The 24,847-nt window shown below is 47.1% G+C and overlaps 1 protein-coding gene and 1 pseudogene across 1 annotated transcript in view; both read right to left on the reverse strand.

The window, feature by feature from the left end:
- Window positions 1–24,847, reverse strand: part of LOC149342404 (solute carrier family 22 member 3-like) — a 49,657-nt gene that overhangs the window by 14,079 nt on the left and 10,731 nt on the right. The window contains exons 3-5 of the mRNA XM_089544688.1: window positions 22,342–22,496; window positions 12,239–12,407; window positions 55–184 (exon numbers count right to left, since the gene is read on the reverse strand). Coding sequence (XP_089400814.1) covers window positions 55–184; window positions 12,239–12,407; window positions 22,342–22,496 — 454 coding nt within the window. The remainder of the gene's footprint in view (window positions 1–54; window positions 185–12,238; window positions 12,408–22,341; window positions 22,497–24,847) is intronic.
- On the reverse strand, window positions 8,550–11,382 carry LOC149342405 (uncharacterized; annotated as a pseudogene).

A 24,847-nucleotide genomic window follows, 5' to 3' on the forward strand; every position in this document is an offset into this window, starting at 1 on the left:
ATACAGCAGTTAGCAACGTGCTCGCACATACAGCAGTTGCAGGTGTGGCATCACCTGGAGGGCCTTGAAGTCGTCCTCCGTAATCTCGTGGCGTCCATTGACCCTGGCGATCTTGGTCAGTGTGCGGACGGCCTCCTCCCTTCTCCCTGCTGTCAGGTGCCAGCTCGGGGACTCCGGCACGAACCTTCGTATTCACGCAGGCAAACACAGGAACAGAATGTAACGCTCGACGATTGCAGTAGCAAAGGAAAAACTTTGAACCAAATTAAACCGCCCTAGAAAAGCTGGCGAACGTTTTTTGTATACATATAGCGTCCCAGTAGGCATTGGAAGTTCATTGGACGTCCGCAGGACAACCGCTATTATTTTAATGCCCACTGGGTTAGAGCCCAGGGTCAGGTTCTGGGGGGCGAAAGGGCGGATGGATGCCTTTAGGCGCCCTCTCCAAGACACATAAATTTGCGACTCTTAGGGCCCCTGCACCGAAACGAGTGCCTGTGTACTGGGGGCACTTCCTGCTTCAATCATGTCTCAAGAGGTGCGTAACAAAGGCTAATTTTACAATTACATGAGTATTAGCGTTGCTGATACGAAATAAGAAGAGGAAATAGTGAAACCAGCGACTTAAACCTCATTGTCTAGCTGGTGGCATGTACAGAGCCAAGCATAGTTTTACATAGGACCAATCGTGGAGCATCTTGACTTTTCTGAAACTTAGATCACGTGCTCCAGCCTCCGGAGGCGAAGTTGTACCTCCAGAATGGTGTTACTGATTGAATTTTTTTCTAGGCTTGATTCCGATGACATAACATATGTTTTTATAATTTCCGTTTATACCACCGGCAGAGCGCATCCAGGTACTTCTATAGCGTTTATAAAAAGCGATAACGGCTCCAACCGAAAGCAGTGCGAAGTGAACTGGAGATGACGATAGTTTTGAAAGCATGCTATGGAGAAGAGAAAGTTGCTGCGGCACTTTCACTTCAAATGGCGATCACAGGAGTATTCGTTTTAAAAGATGAGGAAGGCGCAACAAGGCATAACGAGACACCGCAAACTTTTTTCCTTAATTTTCTTCTTCCCTTTTTTTTCTGGAGTAAAGAAGTTTGAAAACAGTAACAAAAGAAATTGTGGTTTTGGGGGGTTTAACATCACAAAGCGACTCAGGCTATGAGGGACGCCGTAGTGGAGGGCTCCGGTAATTATGACCACGTGAGGTTCTTTAGCGTGAACTGAAATCGCACAGTACACAAGCCTTTAGCATTTTGCCTCCATCAAAATGCGACCGCCAGGGTCGGGATCGAAGCCGCGTCTTTCGGGTCAACAGTCCAGCTCCATAATGACTTAACCACCACGGCGGATGTACAAGCGAAATCATTATTACTGAATTCGTTCGTGGCCTGCAATCGCAGCCTGGAACCCAAAGACGCACGGGAAAGTTCGCACACCGAAAATCCGCACTCCTGTACCTCGCGTGTTTCGAAGGTTTCAAAAACACTCGTCGCCTTTTTTTCTACTCCTCCTCCTATGAGTTGTTGCATGCAGTCATGTTCAGTCACGCCCGATGCTAATTGCAACATCTGGCTATGGTGACAGCCCTCTTTGTCTTCCTTCATGGTGGTGGTATAATGCTCTGTAATACACATCACGGTTCACGACACTGAATAGAACATCTGGAGAGGCTTCTGCTCTCTGCGTTTAGCAGCGCAAGGAAGCGCACTGATCACACCCAGTATCTAGTAAACAAAGCTAGCGCTATGCTCTGCTTATGTTGCTAGTATAGAGCACAATACCTGAAGTCCTAAACGTTCCTCGCCCAACGCGTCTGCGATCAGGGATTAGCGTACGCGTCTCTTGGCGAAACAACACCCTTAATTCGTTCATAACAGCTAAGGCGCGAAAACAGAATTCTGCATCTTTTAATCTTTAATCTGCAACCTGTAATCTTTCTTTAATCTGTAGCCTATGATGTTTAATCTGTAGGCCATAGACCCAAGGCTACTCGAGTCACGACGGTACTGGCAACCTGAGGAATATTTCTGCAGGTGATATGCATGCATCTATTCGCATGTTATGGTACTATGATTTAAAGAACGTATCAGTTACTTTCAGACAGAAACCGCTGCAAATACGGTGATTAAACAGACGATGAATACGAAGCAAATTTTGCATGAAGTGCACGATGGGACCGTATGTGGTACACGAACATAAACTTCATCGCTGCGTGCTTGCACACAGCGTGATACGAGGGGGTACCCAAAAGAAACCGGACTAAATTTTTTGGTCGGCAAAGCTTCTGTGGTACCGCGTTTTGCCACTAGGAGCGCATAGAATGAACATTCCAGAGTCAGTAAGCCGAGTGCCGTCGTTGAAGGAGGTCAGACTAGTTTAGGCAGAATTTTAGAGGGACGACTGTTTTGTGTCAGTGTCGTTTTTGCAATGGCTGATTTTCGTGAACAGCGTGAGCCGGTGAAATTCTGATTTTTGCTCGGAAAAAGTTGAATGGAAACTCTTGAAATATTAAGAAAGACGTACAAGGACGATGCTATGGGGACAACTCAAGTGTTCCTGAATCGAATCCTGAATCAAAGAAACAATCATGCCAATGGAAAACTTCAAATTCACCTCGCCTCAAGAAAGCTCGTCAGGTGAAACCAAACCTCAAAACAATGCTGATTTGTTTTTTCGACGTGAGAGGAGTCGTCCATTGAGAATTTGTTCCGCAGGGTCACACAGTTAGCCAGGCTTTCTAATTGGATGTTTTGAAAAGATTGGGCAACAGTGTGCGGTGGAAGCGGCCAGATTTGTGGCGGTCGGGTGACTGGTTTTTCCATCATGGCAATGCCCCTGCTTACACAGCCCTGTCTCTACGACAATTTTGGACCAAAAATGGCATCACCCCTATTCCTCAACCGTCATACTCTCCCGACCTTGCCCCGTGCTACTTTCTTTGTTTCCTAGAATGAAATAATAGGTGAATGAAAAGCGTTTCGCTGATGTTGCTGAGGTGGAGAAAAAAACGACGGCGGCACTGTCAAGCATCACAAAAGATGAATTTAAACAATGTTTTGAAAAATGTAATGAAAGATTCGACAAGCGTATCATTGCAAGTGGGGAATACTTTGAAGGAGGTTGAAGGTCTGTACTTAAAATGTGAACAAATAAGTTCAAACAAAAATAAGTCCGGTTTCTTTTGGGTACCCCCTCGTATAGCTTGGTGGCCTAGTAAGCGCTCCGGTTCGTAGATGGCGCCTCTGAGCTAAGGTGCCCAGACCAAGTAAAGGAAAGCTTATTTATAGCGGCGTGCCATAAACACTACAGGGAAGACCTAGCACCGCTCGGAAGATGATGGATCGCTCGTTCGCTCCCTAGAGCCAGGAAAACGCGGAAAGTTTCCGACGCCTGAAAGCGTCTTGCAGTGCTCGCGCGCCCTGTCTTACACAAAACACATACGCATAGCGCATCTCATTCTGTGTACATTTACTCCGTCTCACAACTTGATCGCAGATCAGCGCCAGGTACGGGCGCTACGAGACTGCTTCCCCAAGTGGCGGCACTATTCTGAAGCAACCATTTTTTAGTCTATATCAAGTTTTTTTGCTCTTTTTAATTGGATCAACAACTCCCTGCCATCGCTCAGTTAGAGGTATTGATGCTAATCACTAATTGTGAAAAAAATTCGGCAGAGACACTTGACTGCTTACGTAAGGGTATGCGAAAGCATTACTATCCAGGCCTGGGTGCATTGTTTACGCACAGTGTTTGTACATGCATTAAAGTTATTTTTTACGAACTTATGTGTTTGGATATTGGTTCCGCACCAGACCGCAAACATTTTGATCATCTCTCTACACGGCGATGAGGTTGGCTGAGTTTGCATGTCGTGAACGCAAGACGTAGACGTTTGGTTGTTTCGGACGCCCCACACACACACATGCGCGCGCGTATGACACCGCGGAACACTGTACGATGGACGGACGCATCACAATTTTGTTTATTTCGTGGTTTATGAGAGTTTAACGTCCCACAGCGACTGAGGTTATGAGGAACGCCGTAGTGAAGGTCTCCGGAATAATTTGGACCACCTAGGAATCTTTAACGCGCACTGACATCGGACAGCACACGGGCGCCCGCCTGCGTTCCGCCTCCATCGAGACGCGGCCGCCGCGGTCGGGTTCGAACCCTGGCACTCCGGCTCGGTAGACGAGCGCCTTAACCACTGAGCCATCGCGGCGGGTGATTTCCATGTGGTCGAAATTATTCCGGAGCCGTCCACTACGGCACCTCTTTCTCTCGTTCTCCTTTCACTCCCACCTTCCTCCCTTCACTCACGGCGCGGTTGAGGTGTCCACCAAAAAAGTGCAGCAGTTGCTGCGTCACTTCCTTTCCTCAAGAAGCACTACCTTGCTCGATGGCTAATGAGTGCGCCCACACGGAGCTTCTCCGTAGCTAGCATTGCAATATAATTGATTTTTCTAGGAAATACGCATTGAATTAGAATTTAAGGTGAAAAAAAAACCACTATAATGGGTCCCCGAAATAACCCTAACATATTCATGTAATGGCATACACATTACTTGCGGAAATTATTGAAGTCTGCACTTGTGTTCACCATTGTATGTGTTTAGGTCATTAACTGGGAGCTTCAAGGACGGCGGAGATTGCGGAATCTTGGTCCAAAACTGTCGTTAGCTCACCCGGCTCCTTCTACGTCTGTTGAGTACATTCGTTTCCTTTCTCAACACACATCGCCTGAGAGTTCACAGTAATCAAGGAGACAAACGAATTCCGCCTCCGCTTTGCCAATGCCTCAGTTCATACTCCTTTCACTACATTATTCATTTGTTCAAAAATACCCTCAAAGGCCCTCTGTCGAGGGTACTACATAAGGACAGGGGAGGGCAGTAAAAAAATAACAATAGTCACAAAATAATACTGAAAAAAGCAAACAAGAATAACTAAACAAAAATGAACGCACAATATTCTACTTAATTTTGCAGAAAAAATATTCAGTTTACAACGCCAGCATTATTAAAAGAAGATACAATGATAAATATGAGCAAATCGCTAAAACTGAACAAATGCATGGCAGTTGAATTTGAGGGTCCTTAATGTGTCATCATAACAGGCGGGTCTTCAGATCAAAAAAAAAGAAAAGAACGAAAGAAAGAATATATGTTCAAATATATGTTCACATGCCTTTTGGGACCAGGTTCGCTCTCTTCAAGCTTTAGACCGGCGCATAAAGCATAAGAGGACAAATCCTCCCACGTACTACGTAAGGTAGCAGATTAGCGATGTGTTCACAAGGCACAGGAATCGGTAGCTCATACTGTCCTGCAGTCAGGGTGAATTCCCTATTCATTCGCTGCGTTTGCAAATCTCATCTCCGTACGCAAAGCCAACTTTAGAGCTCCATGAACAAGAGGCCACATAGCCGCTGAAAATAACAAAGAAGCTCTAGCATAAATCTTATCATTAGCGCGGCGGGGACGAGCAAGGGGAAGAAATAAAAAAAAACAGAGCCCGCGCGTGGTAATCGCCTCTCCTTGAGTGAGTATCGATAAATATAGCATAGCACGCTGCCGAAACAGCCGCTTATCTGTCCGACGGTGTCTCGCTCGGTCTTTCCCAAGGGTGATTTCCCGCTGGAGTTTTTTTATTTCCTGGGCACGAAAATAGACCTCCAGACAGCGCAGCGCGTGCTCGCTGTGTAAGACGGCATTGGCGTGTACGCATGCCTCGGCCGAGATCGATATCTGCCTCTTGCAGAACGCGGAGAATCCCACTCGGGGGTTTCTGCGGCTTTGGGCGCACTGACGTCAAGGAGCGGCTTTGCGGTTGTTTTTGCGACTTCGTCGCATGCCTTTCTTCGTTTCCTCGTGTTAGTTTGTTTGTTTTCACTGAGTGATGCATTGCTATAAGTCGAACAGTACTAGCCAAACTGCACAAGGTGGGGGACCAGGTTGGCCGGATGGTCCTCCGGGTTTCGAACAAACGCAGGGGGTTACGGTGCAAAGACGCCTTGAGGCTGGCGCATGCTTTCGTGGCCAGTTGAGTACTCTACTCGCCTTCTTACCTTCACCTGCGCAAGTTTGACGAGAACGCCCTCGAGGTGATTCTTAGAAATATGAACAAGCGTTCCCTCGATCTCCTGGTGAACACGTCCAACCAGCGCCTCATGGGCCTGGAGATGGTAAACACTTTCGCGGAGCTCCGGGAAGCACACTTGACCAATAAATACACAAGACTTTCAAAGACGCCGTCGGGACGCCGCCTATTAGCCCGACTACACATCCACCACCCAACACTGACGGAAGAGCGCGTACGCATCCCCGAAGTCTGGAGATACGCCCTGCACGTGCGTCCTCTTCCGGCCAACATGACACGTGACGACCACAGTGGCAGGCGCCTTGCGCGGACGGAGGCACTGACCCGCCACTATGGGAACACACGGGGAATCTTCTACGTGGACGCCTCCGGCCCTCATCATGGGGGTGGTACACAGCCGCAGTCGTCCAACAAAACGTTGTGGTGAATGGCCTAACGTTCCGAACTCAAGACATAACACATGCGGAGGAGGTCGCCATTGCGCTAGCCGCTGCAGACCAGGACTCGCGAGTCATCATCACTAACTCGAGAGGGGCCTGCAGAAATAATATTGAACAGGGATACATTCTTTTCTTTGCGTATCGCATCCTTCAAAATAGCGACTACCTCGGGGCCCCCGCGTCTCGAACCATCGTATGGGCTCCTCCTCACATGGGCCTCAAAGGCAATGAAACGGCAGATGCCGACGCCCGCGCGCTCACTCTCCGGGAAACGCCTTCAGACTCTTGCGAAATGGGTCCTGACCCAATCCGGCCCTCACTTTTCGATAAAGTACTCAACTGTACCATTCCGGACGCGCAATTTACCTTAAGCCTTGTAAGGCTTAGGATAAGCCTTACGGGGCTAAGGATAAGCCCTAACACACTCCTCCGGCTTTACACGAAAACACTGCTGTGCCCGGGGATTTTAAAGCACTTTGATCCTGCATGTACAGGAAAGTGCCCGTACTGTGCGGAGAAGTCTTCAGACATCACCCACATGGTGTCGGAATGTCAGTCAACCCCAAACCTAGCCCCAAAACCCAACCCCACCCGGGAGGACTGGGAGGCAGACTTGCTCGACTGCTCCGACCTGGTGAGCCAGGAGGCCCTGGTCGACCGAGCCTGAGCCGCGGCGGTCGCCAATGGGCTCCTGTACTGAGGAGCCCACCTAGTGATTGTGAAAGATGGCCCCTTCCGGGACACCTCAAACTTCCTCCCTGTTATCTACGAGGAATAAAGTTCCTCAGGCAGACAGAGACATCCAACGATTCCGCGTACAGTGGTGAGCAGCCTTGTCTAGAGCGCTCGGGCGGTGCACTTCCTTGCAAACAAATCCAGATTTTGTGGCAGCCTCTAGGGTCCAGCTGCAACGCTTGCACGGAAGTAGCGCCAGATAGCCTCGTAAACAAAGCAGGTACGAAAACTTTGCCCTGTAATGAGGGGCTGCTCTCTAATTTCGGTTTTTGTTACCAAGTGCGCACTGCTCAAGCGCTCTAGACAAGGCTGCTCACCACTGTATGTAGATTGATCACGAACATATGTGTATCCTGGCTGCTTGCCCTTCGATAGTCGGAACATAGTGAACACTTCAGTGAAATTGCTTTTGAATCCAATAAAACACCTTGAGCTACTGAATGGACGAGACAGCCTCTTAGCTTGCTCTCTGTTTCCTTCTCTCTCTCTCTCTCTCTCTCTCTCTCTCTCTCACACTGCTTCTTTTTCCTTTTTCTACTGTACCCTAGTGCATCCTAGACAGACCATACTCTAACCAGCCTCTCATTCTGAATAAATGTGCCAAAGAGGAAATCCGGTAGAGGATGACTTTTGAAAAGTTGACTGCCATCAATAGAGTAAATTCGAATACAATAACCCTGCTGGTATAACTGCAGCCTGTGTTTTTCTTGCGTTTCGAGCAGATGTACTGCAAGCAAGAGAGTGGCGCGTCTCAAACAGCGCAAAGCGTTTTTTACGACAATGTCTTGGGAGGGTTCCAGCTTCTCGCTTTACCAATGGTTACACATCCTGCTGCTTCAACTTGGTTTTTATTTTTTTATTTTTTTTTTTTGGGGGGGGGGGGGTATGAAAGCATTCTATAGTATTTTGCAAGCCATAAAAAGCACTCTAAGAAACTAGCGATGATTAGCTTGAACATGTTGATGTTTTTTATTTAAATCTTACCACCCTTCTCAATCGTTCAAAGCGCTCCGGCAATAAAGGGCGTCATGCCAGTAGCCCATCATTAAACATGACCACGTGAACTTTTGTAGGGTGAAAGCAAGCCACCGAGCCCGAAGATGAACAGCTTTTTACACGTCACCAAAGCCATATTAAGGTAACCTTTTCTCTTCGTGATGATGTTGGTAAATATGCTACGTGGTATGCGCTTCCAGCTGAGTATTGTGTGTGAGCACGGCGCCTCGGCCACCAGATCAGAAAGTCTTAAGACATAACTTACAGTCAGCCGCTACCGCTTGCAAATACCGCCAGCCGCCAATTGCGCATGCCCGGATGGTCTGGAAGGACTAGGAAGGCGTTATCCAGGCCCGCACCAGGCCTCTCGGTGGCACTGGTATAAGATGGCACTGCGTTGAAACTGCAATGTGCTCTCAGCCACCGACCGCTTACCGGCTGATTTAAGTGGAGTGTAGCCCTGTACAGTACAGCCCAGAGCACCGAAGTTATCACGGGGTACCTAATCGAATTACAACCCACTCCGGCTCTTTCTTTGTACCCCACTATAACCGAGACAGGCAATTTTGATTCTCTGCGTTTTTCCAGAGCCCTGCCGTGGTCTAGAGGGCGAAGTACTGAGATGTCAAGTGACGAGCGGTGATTTCAAATCGTGATGTTGGCGCGCTTTTGTTTCTTTTTCGTTTGGTCAGCTGCAGTTCCATGGAGCATTTCATAACTATTCTTCGAAAGTCTCTCAAAAAGACATTTAAACCGATGTAGACCGAGCCAAAATGAATTTCACGTTAAAACCTGCACTACAAGAATGTTCATGTCTTTAGATGTTACGTGCTCGCGACATTTGTAACACGTGGCTTTCCTGCTGTATAGGGCGGATGGCTCACATGAGCCTCACCGTCCTAAATGAAGAAGTCCCACCTTTCACAGCAGATATATATTTGCTTACGCACAGTTACTGACATGCAGAATCTTTTCACTGAATGATTTGTTCTTTTTCTATACGCTGGTGTGACCGACTCTACATCGTTGACAAGAGTTCGTCCAAGTGTAGAATCATTCTTTCGGTTCTACATTTCAGATATTAACTTCGCTATGTGCTTCGCTTGCCTTCCATTCTTTCCCATAATAGGAAAATCGGGGTGACGTATACTTTTACCTGCTTCCTCTTCCGTCGCCTCAGCGGCCGTGTACCATTTTATGTCGTATGGCACCCCACTCCCTGTCCTCTGAGAACATCGAAGTAAAAATGTAAAACAATTTGAGAACGAAGAACTTTACAGTTGAAGAGATACAAATATACTGCTCGCTATTGTATTTGATAGAGTCTATTTCGATAAGTATGATGTGTGTTGCTATTCATACGTATCATCGCCATGCATCGCTTGATTTTTTTGCACGCTCCTCCAGCGGCTAGTGTGGTTAATCCACAGCGGTTTGCTTTATTTATTCACATACCCTAAAGGCCCTTTTCGGGCATTACATAGGGAGCGGGGAGGGGGGGGGGGGGGTGTACAGTTAGAAATAAACAATACTCCACACAGTTGTACAGGCAACACAAATCCAAAACCACAGACAAAATGGGGGGGGGGGGGGGGGGTGGGAGTACAGAAAATTCGAAGTTGATAGGACGCAGGAATGGAGGCTTCGTAATCCGAATTTATTTGTAAAAAGCACATTAGTTTTTGCACAAAGGCGTCATAATTTGAGGTGAACACAATGTCATCTGGTAACTTATTCCAGTGATGGACGGCAAGAAGCAATGGTGAATCACTAAAGAGGTGGGTGCGTGCAAACATGGGTTCGACTTTGAGAGCATGATCTAAGCGCGGAAAGATAAGGTGGGCGGATCTAACATAGTATGAAGCGAAAGAAAATAGACTGTGATACAATCTGTGAAAGTGTGATAATAGTGCAAGTATTTTTCTCTTTTCAAGTGACGATATCTTTAGCGACGCTTTGATTGCCGTTATGCTGGAATGACGTGAGTAGTCCTTAGTTATACATCTCACTGCTTTATTTTGTATTGACTCCAGTTTGCGAATTAAGTACAATTGATGCGGGTTTCAGATTAAGGATGCGTATTCCATTTTTGAGCGGACTAGTGTAGTGTAAGCTAAAAGTTTGGTGGCAGGATCAGCTTGGTGCAAGTGACGTCTGATAAAACCAAGTGCTTTAGATGATTTACTGACAATTGCATCCATATGGTTATTCCATGTTAGATCAGACGAAAGATGAACACCTAGGTATTTTACTGTGGAGACATTCTGAAGGCGAATACTATTCATGGAATAACAGTGATTTTGAAGCTGATTATTGCTGGTGAATGTTAAAGTCATTGTTTTAGAGACGTTAATTTGCATTTGCCACTGTTCACACCAAGTGGTGATTCTGTCCAGGTCTGTCTGCAAATAGTTGGTGTCGTCAGGGTTGATAATCTGTCTATATATACAAGACAGTCATCAGCAAATAATCTAGTAGTAGAGGTAATAAATTCACTGATATCATTAATGTAGATCAAGAACAAAATTGGTCCAAGCACCGAGCCTTGCGGCACGCCAGATTTTACCACGGTTGGGGAAGAACAACACGCATTTACACAAACATATTGATAACAATTAGTAAGAAAGTTAGTAATCCAGGTAACAATATGCTTGTTAATGTTGAGAGGATTTAGCTTCAGTAATAAACGATAATGGGGTACCTTATCGTGATTGGACAGAAAATTGGCACGTGACCGGTCGCAATTATCAGCAGGGTCATGCCGTCGAATCAGGAGCGAGAAACTTTGCAAATCTTGCCCTTGTTTCGAATAAAGCCGCTATATATACCGTGATTTTCTGACTACAGTCTTTACCCAGAGTTTCGTTCAAAGGGCTCAATTTTGGTAAGTTTTGTATTAAATTGGCCACACCTGGTTTATATAGTCCAGGGGCGATCTGCAGGAAAATGTTGACTGCATAAGTTTCAACAAGGACACAGCTTGATAAACGCTCGTGTTTTCGTGGGAATCACAGTCACATTTCGACCGCGCTGACGTCACTATGTTCGCGCCTGCATTATGAAGCACGCAGTAGTGTATGCTTTATAGAAGTAAGGCGCCTATGGTTAGACATTAAGCAGACGAGGAAAGGGTAATGAGGGGCTCGTTATAAATATGAGAGAAGCCAACAGCCACAGAAACCAAGGGGCACAGGGGATTTTTAATTAATTTATTTATTTTGTGGTGTTGATCAATTTATATTACTGAATATGCTATCGCTTAAAGCTAATTGATTAGAAAAGCAGAAGAAAAAACAACCACATGCCGCCGGTGGGATCCGAACCCACGACCTCCGAATTACGCGTCCGGTGCTCTACCTCTGAGCTACGGCTTGACAGCCGTCGCCGTAGCTCAGAGGTAGAGCACCGGACGCGTAATTCGGAGGTCGTGGGTTCGGGTCCCACCGGCGGCATGTGGTTGTTTTTTCTTCTGCTTTTCTAATCAATTAGCTTTAAGCGATAGCATATTCAGTAATATAAATTGATCAACACCACAAAATAAATAAATTAATTAAAAATCCCCTGTGCCCCTTGGTTTCTGTGGCTGTTGGCTTCTCTCATGGTTAGACATGTAATTTATTTGCACTCTAAGACAAAGTCGACAAAGTCGACCAAACTATATTTTTCGAAATCAATGTGCCGGTAGGTTTCAGTAAGCTCGCCTAAAGCCAGTCAACAAGGCAATGGCAAGCGCAATGAAATTTCTCCTGTTAAAAAAAAAGCAGCATCAAAATTACGAGGATCACGTTGGACGTGACATGCTATGAGGGGCAAGTACTATATAGCCCGCATCTGTATATAGTGCACAATTTTTCAACGTTTAGATATGTATAGTCCATGGGCTGTATGCCGGAAATAACGGTATATGTATTTTTTCTTTATTATATTGAAGCCTGAGAGGTCTCAAGGGCTCTTACCACAGGATGACCAGTATAGCAACGCTGAGTGCCGAGTTGGTGAGCACCAGGCCCCGCCAGCTCTGGATGAGGTCGGCGTACCATGGATATGAGGACGCCATGATGGTCCAGCTGAAGGCCCACACGAAACCGATCAGGGTACGCCGCTCCGGAATGGTGAACTCGATCACTGCGCGGATAGTGCCATTAGGCAGAACTCAAAGGGAAAATGCATGCCAAACTGGGGGGTAGTTGGTTGGCGCTGCACCTAATATGCAACGCCCCCGAACACTTCCTAATAAATTAACAGAGAGACCTATATCGAATAAATAAAATTTTTGTGAGCTCGCTCTATAAATTTCGAACTGTATTGTTGCTAATGTTTTTATTATTACTAGTAGTAGTACTAGTACTAGTACTACTACTACTAGCTGTAGTACTAGTACTAGTACTACTACTACTAGCTGTAGTACTAGTACTACTACTACTACTACTAGTAATAATAAAAACATTAGCAACAATACAGCTCGAAATTTATAGAGCGAGCTCACAAAAATTTTATTTATTCGATATAGGTCTGTCTGTTAATTAGTACTAGTAGTACTAGTACTACTAGTACTAGTACTAGTAGTAGTGGTAGTGGTAGTGGTAGTGGTAGTGGTGGTGGTAGTAGTAGTAGTAGTAGTAGTAGTAGTAGAAGTAGCAGTGGTGGTGGTGGCAGTGGTAGTAGTGGTGGTAGTAGCAATAGTACTAGTAGTACTAGTAGTACTAGTAGTGGTAGTAGTAGTAGTAGTAGTAGTAGTAGTAGTAGTAGTAGTAGTAGTAGTAGTAGTAGCAACAGTCGCAGTAGTGCTAGTAGAGGTTGTAGTAGTAGCAGTGGCAGTGATATCAGTCGCAATAGTATAATTGGTACTAGCTGCAGCTGTAATAGGAGTGCCAGTAAAATTGTGCTAGGCGTAGCGATAACAGTCGCAGTAATAGTAGTCTTCGCGACTCTGCCAACGTCAGACATCATTCTAAACTTGGATGCAGCTCTTCACCTCGATACTAGTACAATGCCCCTAATGATGCACCTTTATGCTGATGATTTAATGGCGCAGGGGCATTTATGGCCAAAAAGCACCATGGCACAAGCCATTTTCTTCTACTCAAGGTGAAGTCAGAGGACATTACCAAAACATTTCACAATTATGAAGCCGAGCACCAGGCCGGGCGAAAGTTTTTACCCATTGTATCAGCGCTCGGTACCCGGGGATCGAACCCCGCACCTCATGCATGCGAGGCAATAGTGCGCCTTGCTTGCGCATGTTCATGTACTCGCTCAGAAGGGCATAACCTCTAAACCCATTCGACATCTCCACATCTCCAGTCGCTTCCGCATCACGATGAGCGAACCATTCGATATTCATGCACTGCATCTGTTATACATCGTTGCGTCACAACCGTAAGCATTTGCACAACAACATAACTTTGTGCACATTGCACTTCCGTCAGGGCAACACAGATGAGGATCGAACTCGAGTTGGGTACGTGAATGTACCCAGTCCTGCTCGATTTGCAGCAGCTTAAGAGGAGCATAAATCCAATCCATAACAGCACACAGCCCACAATACAACAGTTGCTTCAGATCGGCGTGTTCTCTGGCTTTGTATACAAGCGGCCGACGCAGATTGTCTCGAGCGTCCGTGCCCTCACCTCCCTTGTGCAATCGCGTAAGCCGAGCTCGGACTTAGATTAGCCCTCGCGTGGATCCAGATGATTTAAGAAGTCGATGGAAGCGATGGCCGGCCAGCTGGAACACACCACAACATCGGGTCCATTATGAGATCCCTCGTGAGCCACCGGGTGTCATTGTTTGTTCGAGTGTGTTATCTGCGAGGGGTTCGCCTCGGTGTTTGAAAGGAGCCGCCGCCGTCAACGCAGTGATAGCATCAAGACGCCGCGTGGCTGCGCCAAAGCCGCCTCGTGATGAACGATTTAATGCGCTCTACACGACTTTAATCCCACAGACAACTAGCATTTGTCTTTCTTCGGCCCTTATGTTGATTCTGTTTCCTTCGATGAAAAGAGGAGGAAGGGTAAAGGGTGGAGGGGAACTTAGGGTGCTTGAATCGCACGGTCGGTGCTTAGAAAGGCTGTACGAGCCGACGACGGCCCTTATTTGGCTCTTCTCTGCACAGTAACTCTCCCGAAGATATATGAGCGGCTGCTATATATGATTTTTAGAAGAACAGGCAAATGCGGAAGCGATGAAGAAGGCAGTCCTGAGCGTGAGCCCCTGAATGCCTGCCTGTTTTTTCTCGGGAAAGTGTCGCTTTGCACCAAGGTCCACTGCAGATATAGGAGTGGAGAGCTTTAAATGACCTCGGTAAGGATTTCATCGGCTTTTTTAGTAGTGGACACCATGTGAACAGTCAACCCGAAACCCTTTTGGGCTCGGTCTATATATGCGAGAGGCTGTCGACGCCGTTTTGCTCTCGGCGCACACGAATTGGACAGTTTACGGGCAGATGCTGATGCTGTATAAGGCTTCCGGCCCACTGTAGAACAGGTGAATTCGATTAAGTTTATTTCAAGCCATGCCGCAGAATAGCGTATGTCAGTGCGAGCGAAATTCCAACACGCCCATGCACCGAGATTTCGGCGCCGACGAAACAACCTGTCCTGTTGAGGTCGATATTCATCGGGAGTATAGCGCTTCGTAAGATGTCGTTAAGCCAGGGCGTTCGCTCTGGAGCATGGTGGCCTTACTTCACCCGCCCCGCCTTTATTCGTTTTCCCCAAAGACAGCTGCGAACATCTCGCGAAAGTTTTTGTTTTGCTCTCTTATCTACGCGAAACTTAAGATCCCGCTTGACAGCCCACACGCAAGCAAGGGCAGAACTTGCAATGACGAGCATTCAGCAACCGCGGTCCCGTCAGCAACACACTGCGAATGCAGTTCAGGAAAATTTTGGGCCTAAGCACATCTCAGCAGTTTGATGACGAGAACTCGAGTTTACTTAAGATGAAACACACCATCTCCCCGCCGCCCCGCCGCGGTGGCTCAGTGGTTACGGCACTCGGCTGCTGACCCGAAAGACGCGGGTTCGATCCCGGCCGCGGCGGCTGAATTTCGATGAAGGCGAAGTTCTAGAGGCTCGTATACTGTGCGATGCCAGTGCACGTTAAAGAACCCCAGGTGGTCGAAATTTCCGGAGCCCTTCACTACGGCGTTCCTCATAGCCTGAGTCGCTTTGGGACGTTAAACCCCAATAAACCAAAACCAAACCGAAACACACCATCAAGAAGGGAAGCGTAGGAATGCAAGGAATGCGAAACAACGTGTTCGTTGAGTAGGGACGAAACACTAAATATAATATTACACCGCTTTCTTCAATGAGATACGCTGAGATTCAAAGCACTGCATCTTCACCGTGTTTCTTGATATGCAAACTCACAATATAGTGGCTTATTTCGGGGCTGATCTTACTACAGGGTGAATATATGTGCATCTTGCGCTGCATGCCTAACTGTACGGCATGCAAGTTAGTAACACTGCCCATATACAGCGAGGCTGTCTTCGGTGCACAAAAAGAAAAGACGCGCACGAGGCAACTTTGTTCGATGCATACACCGCATTTCCTCACATATACTCCCTGCTGATCAGTCAAGTGTAGGCAGTCTTCTGATAAAAATGGACTGTCTGGCACCGACTGCACCGGCATGCAGCTGCCCATGCCCGCGCCTCTTCGTTCCATCCACTGTGCACGCCGTCATTAAGCGCATTATCAGCGTGCATCGCCGGCAGTGTTTATCCCCTGGCGTCTCGCCAACGCGCGTGCGTGGGCGCGGTTCGAGCGCAGGGGCCCTGCCCTTGCGGCCCGTCGTCACGTAGGCGGAACCACGCGCAGAGAATAGGTAATGCTCCAAGAACGTTGCATCGGCTGGATGGCGCGTCGTGCGACCGCTGCAAGAAATTCTGGGAATGCCGCAGACAACACCCCATCCGCGGGGGCGACGGTCCGCTACGAGCGGCGAGGAAGTGTATACGCCTGCACGTACCATATGGCGTGGTGAGCGTACGGTGTGGTGAGCGTTAGGCGGTGGTGGTGCGTTGGTTCGGGACTCGGCATGAACTGTGGCCTTGGACGGCAGTGGCTCACGTAATTGCGAGCTTAGCTGTAACGCGCTCTGTGAATCAGCCAGTCTTTCAGGAACGTCGTGAGCAGACGCTGCGGTGTTCTTGGTACTTGATACTTTCTGCGACGTCTCGAAGGGAGCCCGGACAGCAAGCGCTTAACACGAATGGTCCGCTGGTTTGTTTGCTACCGATCGCAGGAAAACAGAGGAATTAATAAACGACACCATCCTGCAGCCCGTTCCGTTGTTTTGTCAAGTTGGTGTCGGTCTTGTTCTGTTCGTCAATGTTTTTGCGTCTTGATGCTGATGATTTCAGTTTAATGGTCCAAAGGGAGCTTGTCCAAAAAGCGCCACAACTAACGCGTTTGCAGACTACTTGAGTTGGGTTCAAATACCCATTTTAATGAGCATTTCATCCCAGAGAAGCCGAGCAACAGGTGAGGGGCAAATCCTGTACACATCGCGAAACCGGTGGATACCAGGCTTCACTGGGATCGAACCCTGCGCTTCCAGCTCTTCCATATCTATGGTGCCTCTTGTCGCTGGGTTCTACGTTCCTAGCACCGCGGTTCCAAGCCTCACTCGCAGCGTCCTTGTTCACCGGAGGGGGTGTTACGGCTAACAAGGTGTTAAACTTATCCAGTGACTAAAATGTCCAATGTGCTCGAGCGCCGCTTCCCGCTAAATGTGGTATCGATGATGACGTGTTGTCGAACACAAAGAAGCACGCTTGGCATTCTGTTCGCATGCACGGGGGCTGGTTCCGCTAGCTTGTCTCTTATTCGATGCTCGACAGAAATAACGTTATTTTGGCCCCGTGGTGCCAAAGGGTTTCTTCAAGCAAGTATATAAGACTCGTGCGGCATTCCTCGCCTGTCAGCCTTCGAACCTCGAAAACCAACTTTTATCGTGGACCGTTGTACGCAGGGAAGTATATATGGAGGTGGTGGTGCTTTGCTGAGGAAGTGGCGTTGCTTTTTTCAGCCATGCTCCTACGGGAACTCGTCCGGACGGCCGTCTGTAGATAAGGGTAGAGTTACACGGACACAAATATTTGCTGATACAGGAAACGCCGGACTGGCTATCCAAGATACAAACATAGGTCAGACGCTGCACAACCTTTTTACTTTGTCGCGCCTTCTAATGCTGGAAAAGCTGCGCAATGCATCAATTGCCCTTAGCAGCATTTTGTTGGAGGACGTCTATGGTTTGGTTTGGTTTATGGGGTTTAACGTCCCAAAGCGACTAAGGCTATGAGAGACGCCGTAGTGGAGGGCTCCGGAAATTTCGACCACCTGGGGCTCTTTAACGTGCACTGACATAGCACAGTACACGGGCCTCTAGAATTTCTCCTCCAAAGAAATTCCAGCCGCCGCGGCCGGGATCGAACCCGCGTCTTTCGGGTCAGCAGCCGAGCACCATAACCGCTGAGCCACCGCGGCGGCGGAGGACGTCTATGCTGAATATGCGAGGAGCACTACTACGAGCAGGTTTCGAGGCCCACTCTCTTATATGGATCGTCTTCAGCAGAACGTTTTTCTGTCGCAGTCATTCACAAACTGCTTATTTCTAACACAGAAGTCAAAGTTCGCGCTCTCCAGGCTAACGCACCACTTCAGTCGGATAGCCTTTACCAGATGGTACCACCTGCTGTGAGGTGCTCTGCAGCGAAATTCTCTAGGGGTTAAGGAATGAGAAATGAACTAGGGGTAAAGAATAAGGCATTCCAAGCTGGGCAGACACCAAGTTTTCATTGTGTCATTCTGCAATGTGTGCGAGAAAAATCGCAGTGTCCTTAAGATGTGCCTTGAAAAATCTGGACGCCATTAAATGCAATCGGTCTTCGTCTTTGTAGGCTTGCAAAAATTTTCGAAAACAGAAACTGGCCTCATCATGACTTATAGTAACACCAAACCACTAGCAACCTCTGGAACATCCTAAAACATCCCGTGATGCAGAATGCAGGGAATAAGCACTGGGTCTTTTTTTGTTTTGTTTTGCTGCTTAAAGGCCTCCGTAGCCGCCCCGTCACACAAATTGAAGTGAGATTTGAGTTAGTAAAAAAAGACGCTGCCCAGTCGCCACTGATGGAATTCTCTTATGAATGGATTGCTGAAAGCTATCCGTGTAATTGATGTTCACTCTATGTTCTTCAAAGCCCGAGCACTAAAGCCATGCGCAGATTTTCTTACTCGTACGTGCTCAGTCGTGTTACCTAACTAAAAAGAAGCGATCTGTTAAGGCAAATGTATAAGGTCCACTCAGTTAGCTATCAGGAGCTTTGCATTCGGCATCGTAGTCCTTCACATCACAACTTCTTTACACGCATATTGCGTTGAGCTCCGAGCATAATGTGTGTTTCAGAGACTAAACCTGACGTGTTCTGGCTCAATGCAATAACCACACAGTCTCCGACTGTATCCATATGTAACTGTCGTACAGTTTATTCCGAACGGTAAACGGCAGTCTATAACGCTACGACTTCTTTCTATTCTGACTTCACTCGCATCTGTTGACTGCATAGCGTAGCTGTGAGGAATTAATGCGCTTTGGACGCCTCTTTTCACCCTCTCCTGAAGCCAAATTGGCCACCATCACGGGGATAATGTGAAAAGCACTCGACTGAGGCGGCAAGGTTTTTCATCACCCTACATTCCTTGCTGTCTGAGCATTCACGCAAGAGTTCACACCTACTATCTGTGCGCGCAAGCAGCAAAATGCAGCAACTGTGTATATGGTAACCGCGGTACCGAGCGGCGAGATATGCGAGAATAGGAACGTGAGAAGGAAAGATCCCTCACAGGGGAACGATCCAATGAGCTTTCAAGGAAACCTCGCGCCACGAGCGGCGCTAACGTTTCTAACACTTATTACCGCTGCAAAAACGAAACAAATAAATGAGCGAAAACCAGAGGAAAAAAAGACAGAGAAAAGAGAGAAAGGGAGTTCTTCGATCGTATAGGCGCTACGTATCTTGCATGAAGTGCGATCTGGTGGAGAGGAGGCGCGTAGAAGAAGAAAAAGAAAGAAAAGTCAGTTCGTCTGCAGAGGTGCAATCATCACGCCGAATGCCAATGCAAATCTCGCCGAGTATATCGAAACGCGGCGGAATGCGTCGCGTCAATACGGCGCCTCCTTCGGCGCGTCGGCGATGGACGCTTGCGTGTCTTCGTGCGTGCGTGCGTGCGTGCGTGCGTGCGTGCGCTGTTAAACGGTCTTCCTCGTTCCGTCATGAAGTGGTCGGACGAGGCCGCGTTTGGAAACGTAACGCAACTGCCGCAGTGTCTGTCCGCATGAAAGAACTCGATCCCGATCTTTATGTGTGTAGTACCTTTCTTTGTTTCTTTATACTGGTCTACATTTCTTTTTTGTTTTTTGTTTGCTCTCTTCTTGATCTTGTACGGACATGTTCTCAGCACCGCTATTCGTAGTCTCAACGCATTCTCTTCCTCCCCGCACACAGTGAGAATGATTGCGTCAGTCATTATGGCGCGCCTTAGTGCTTCGATGCTATGTGAGCAGGCCCTCGCCTTGCCTCACACACAGTTGTCAACCTCCACATTCCTAGATACATCTGAGGAATCAGAGAAACAAAGCAAGAATGTGGGTTGACGCACGATGGCAAAAAGGTACTGCTGTCGGCCAGACTGTATCTTAGTGCAGGTCTGAGTAGCTTTTGATGCAGCACGGACGGTCGATTGACAGGCAGCTTCTACAGTGTCTGACAGAGTGCGCTAATTTGCAGGGACTTGAGTGGCGCGGAATGCGAGAACTGAAAGAAACCGTGCTGACGCTTGAAAGCGCATATCACGTAGCGGTTGTGTTATCAAGAAGCGACTGGCTCCAACGAGCATTCAAGGTTGTTATTTGCGGAATGCGTGTCGTAAGAGCAGGCCAGCTTCGCATGTGAATAAGAATGTTTTAGCCACTTTCCTCCCATGGAATATCCGTGTGTCGTCATGGTGCCTATGCGAGCTTTTTTTCTATGTGTGTGTGTTGCTTTTTGTAGTTTCTTCTATTTTCATTGCATAATTTGACATTGTCTGTCGCTAAGAAGCATGTCAAAGTGAAGAGCGTTTGGAGAGGATGGAAATATCCGCTCCGCTGCATGCCTCGCCTGCCGTTATGCGTAAATGCCACAGAATAAGCTGTTTATCTCTTTACCTGACGTACGCTTTCCTTTTTTTTTCAGCAAGCGACAAGCGACGGAGGGGTAGGAAACGTGAGCACATGTACCCCGGGGTAGTTAGCAAACATGGATGAAAGGTAACTTTAGCATCGCCTTAACCATGCGTTTGCTATTAACCTCATTACTGTCTATGTAGAGAGTAAAATTAAACTACAGAACTGATATATTGGCTTAATTTTTCACGGGGCAATACCAAGAAATACAACATTGCTGACACTGCAATCGTCAGAAATCACGCAGGCTTGCTTTCAGAAAATAGTAGCTGTGTGATAAAAACAGACGTCCATATTTAATTGAGTTTTCTTCTCGGAAGGTTTAGAACGGATCAAAAGTGAGATCCTGTTAAATGCTGTATTATTATTTAATTTTTTTTTACTTTTGCTGATCCGGTGTAAACAACGCAAGAAATTAGCGTAAGTTGTAATTCGAGTTCGAAATTTCTCCGGCTCTAAGCGTCCAAACAAAAATGATTTACAAAATGTTAGTATCTTTTTTTTCTGACGCAGCTACAAGAGTATGAGAAGGAAGTTGAAGCATTTTCTAACTTGAAGGATTCATGCAAGTTTTGCAGTTAATGAAGAGCTAAATCTAAATTATGCTTATATCAATCATTGAAGCAACTCTCCTGCTTCAGTACTACCAATGCTACTTTAAATACTACCGATTTCATTGTCTTGATAGAGTGAACGCAATGCTTTCTTAATGAGAGCATATACGCCTTCTTTGCGCATATAAGTCGGAAAGCTGAGTTGGCCCAGTTAGCTATCTTTGCCGAAGAGATCGCTACCAGCTATCTCGAGGGCGCTTATGCTGGAAGCTTTCTTATTTGTGTGTATACGAGTGCGCGGTCATCGCAGCGATCCATGCGCCATCTCTTGAGTAGTTCTGGTTCTGTTCTGGGGTGTGTCACTGCTCGTGTAAATCAGCGTGACAAAAACAGACGCTTCATACAGCGGGTAGTCTTTTTTTTTTACGCCACCAGAGTAAGCAAATTTACGACAGTTTATCTCAGCGTCCTGCTCTTAGGATTGCTTGCACTTATAGCGCCATGAATAAAGGGTGTGGTTGCGTCAAATAAGCCCAAGTAACCGCACTTACCATTTGGGACCGCCAGGACGGTAGTCGTAGATCCATTATGTTTTCTTTCGTTTTTTACCTTCTTTTTTATGCGAAGCATACTAAAATAGCCCAACCCAGCTCCTCGAGCGCGGCGGTGTCATTACCATTGACCTTTCGTGACCTCCATGTCATACCACGTGATGCGTGACGTCACAGCAGACGAAAAACGGGGGCCCAACTCGCGCCGTCGCGCGAGGCGTCGTGACCAAGGATGACCACGTGGTGCGTGACGTCACAGCAGATGAGAAACGGGGGCCCAGCTCGCGCCGTCACGCGAGGCGTCGCGACCAAGGAGGACCACATGATGCGTGACGTAACGACATAGGAGAAACGGGGCCCCAGCTCGCGCCGTCGCGCGAGGCGTCGCGACCACTGTGTTTCCTGCTTCTGCCGCTAGGTGCGCTGTAGTGAACACGTGATGCTGGAGCGGCGGTATACAAGAGGGTGCGCCTGCCTCTGCTAGGCGTACACGGGATAGAGATGCTTCCTGGAGACAGGGCTGCTCGTTGGAATGAGAAGCAAAAGTTGCGGCGTGCTACAGAGACTGATGAAGAGCGTGAAGAACGTCTAGCCAAGCGGCGTGCTCGATATGCAACTCGGCGACAATATGCTTCGCATCTGACTAGGCTTAACCTAAGCTAAGCCTCAGCCATTTTTTTTTCTAAGGCTCTAGGCATGTCGAAGGGAAACTCACCGAGCACAAAGATGGTGGAACAGACACTCTCGGCGCCCATGCCAGCGATGAGCCTGGCGACGGCCAGGCCCCAGTGTTGCGTAATGAAGAGCGGCATCAGGTTGGAGAGGGCGCTCACCACAGACAGGCAGCCGATGGCCACGCGGCGACCGAACCTGCGCACACGAAGGACAACAAAGCGCACTCGTGTTTGCCACAACCTTCTATAGAGCGTTAGGCCGAAGACATGCTTCTCTACAACTGCAGTCGGCGTTTCCAGCTCCTGCGTACAGTGCATGCGATGAACGGATTTGTATGGTCCATTGGTGTCATAGCGGTCGTTTCCAGACAACGTTTGTATGATGCAGCGGAAGGTTGTTAACGTTCATGCAAGTCGTTGGTTCACGAAGGCTATAAGCATGTCTAATATGACGTGCGCTCTTAAAAATCATGATCATCTTAATCATTTTAATACGCATGCATACACGCATGCATGCATACATACATACATACATACATACATACATACATACATACATACATACATACATACATACATACATACATACATACATACATACATACATACATACATACATACATACATACATACATACATACCCAGGCAGCACAACAACATTGGCCTAAGGTCGGTCAACTGTTGGCAAAAATTGGCACGAACATCGGTCCTACACTGGCATTTGGGCCGAGCGCTACCACTTCACACATTGGACCTACTTTCATGCCAGTTTTGGGCCAATGTTCGGACGATCAAGCGGCCAACGCAGTACCGATGTTCGTTCTGCAGCATGGGCCAGCAAAGGTCTCATACTGGTATCCAACTTTCAAACATTGGTAGCCAGCTTTCAAACATTGGTAGCCAACTTTCAAACATTGGTAGCCAGCTTTCGAATAATGGTTTCCAGCTTTCGAATAATGGCATCCAGCTTTCGAACGCTGGCACATGCAATTAACCCACTCGCCAATGACCGGCAATGTGGATGGATGTACATACCATTCTACCTAGCAAATATTCATAATAGAGGGTGCGAAAGAATTCCAGAAAAAAGACCCGTTTATTGCTTTGAGTTACAAGAATCACACTTTTAGCCCCCACAGGATGGTTTGCGCTACCACCAGCCACCCTGGGGAGTAAAGAAAGGGGGCCCAAGAGCATGGTGGCAGAGGCTGTGGGAAAACAATTTATTTTCAAGTTTGGTGCGTGCCGATCAGGTTGGGCAAAGCATCTGGGCAAGCTGCTGCGGCACGGCTAAGGCATCCATAAAATGCTCAACGGAGCTGTCCTCCAGTGAACTGATCAGTCATATCCGAAGTAATCGTTGCACTCCACTTGCAAGAGGGCTGCTCGACTGCATTCAAACAAATTCCTCGTCCAGCTCTTGCACGATGGCCTCACGAAGCGCCAAGCCTGCAACGATCGAGATGCATGATGTCATGGTAAGTTGAATTATGGCCATCACAGAACAAAAACAAAAATGATTAAATAACACCGAATTTTGTGAAACACAGTCATCGTGAAGACACTAGCAACATATTTTACAGGATAATTTTAAATTTATTCTTAAGAACCAGCACCACATTAGTTGCACAAAGTGGAATTTAATTTACTAAACTTCTCTTATACCAAATGGTTCAATTTAGTCCAATGCGTCGTGTCGCACTCCCAGTAAGTATATTCAATGCGACATGAGCAAATTAATGTGATATTGAAAACAGATTAATGTATTATTTTGTTTTAATATCATAACTCGTATCTCTAAATTGCGAGCTAATTTTTTATTCAAGTAAATATGCACAGGTTGTAGCGTCTCTTCCACATGGACGTCAAAACAACATTTTTATTAGTTTTTTTTAATAGGGTTAAAAATACGGCTTGCGATTTTTTGCGAAATACGCTGAACGCAAGGAACTCAGGGCACCTTTGTTTTACCTTAGTCGCTTCGCATGCATGCTATAATTGGATTCGAAACTGCGACTTGCAAACCACACAAAAATACTAGTCTGATAGTCCAGAGTAATGCCCTTTTTCATTGCGAGAGTACTTGGGCAAAAGCTTTAACCAGAAATTGCGGGTTTTCTATTGAGTCTGCAAGTGTAGAAGGCAAAAAGAAACAGTACGGAAGTATTACACATATTGTTACCAATTGGTCTGCAGTGGAAAATTAATTAAGCGGTTCTGATTTCCGTCGTGCATAAGCGGTAAAGGACATATTCCCGAATGCATCTCATCTCAGGTCATATGAGTTCAAACCCGCTGTTAGCCAAAGTAGTGAATCTTCAGTGAGTTCATCTTACCAATGACGAAAAATTAAATTCTCACCATTCGGCCACAATTCCACTGCGCACGACGTCAAGCAAGCCATTTCTCAATGAGAGTGGGTACACAGAAGTCGTCCTCGTGCTTTTTGGCTGCTCTGTTTTCCTGCCGAAAAAATAAAGGCGCATGTAGTCAAAGCGACGTTTACTACAAAAACCACTTTAACTTCCAGACGTGTATCAAGATAAA

Source organism: Amblyomma mixtum, chromosome 5, assembly GCF_055824585.1.
Source record: "Amblyomma mixtum isolate Tamu chromosome 5, ASM5582458v1, whole genome shotgun sequence".
Taxonomy (NCBI): Eukaryota; Metazoa; Arthropoda; class Arachnida; order Ixodida; family Ixodidae; genus Amblyomma; species Amblyomma mixtum.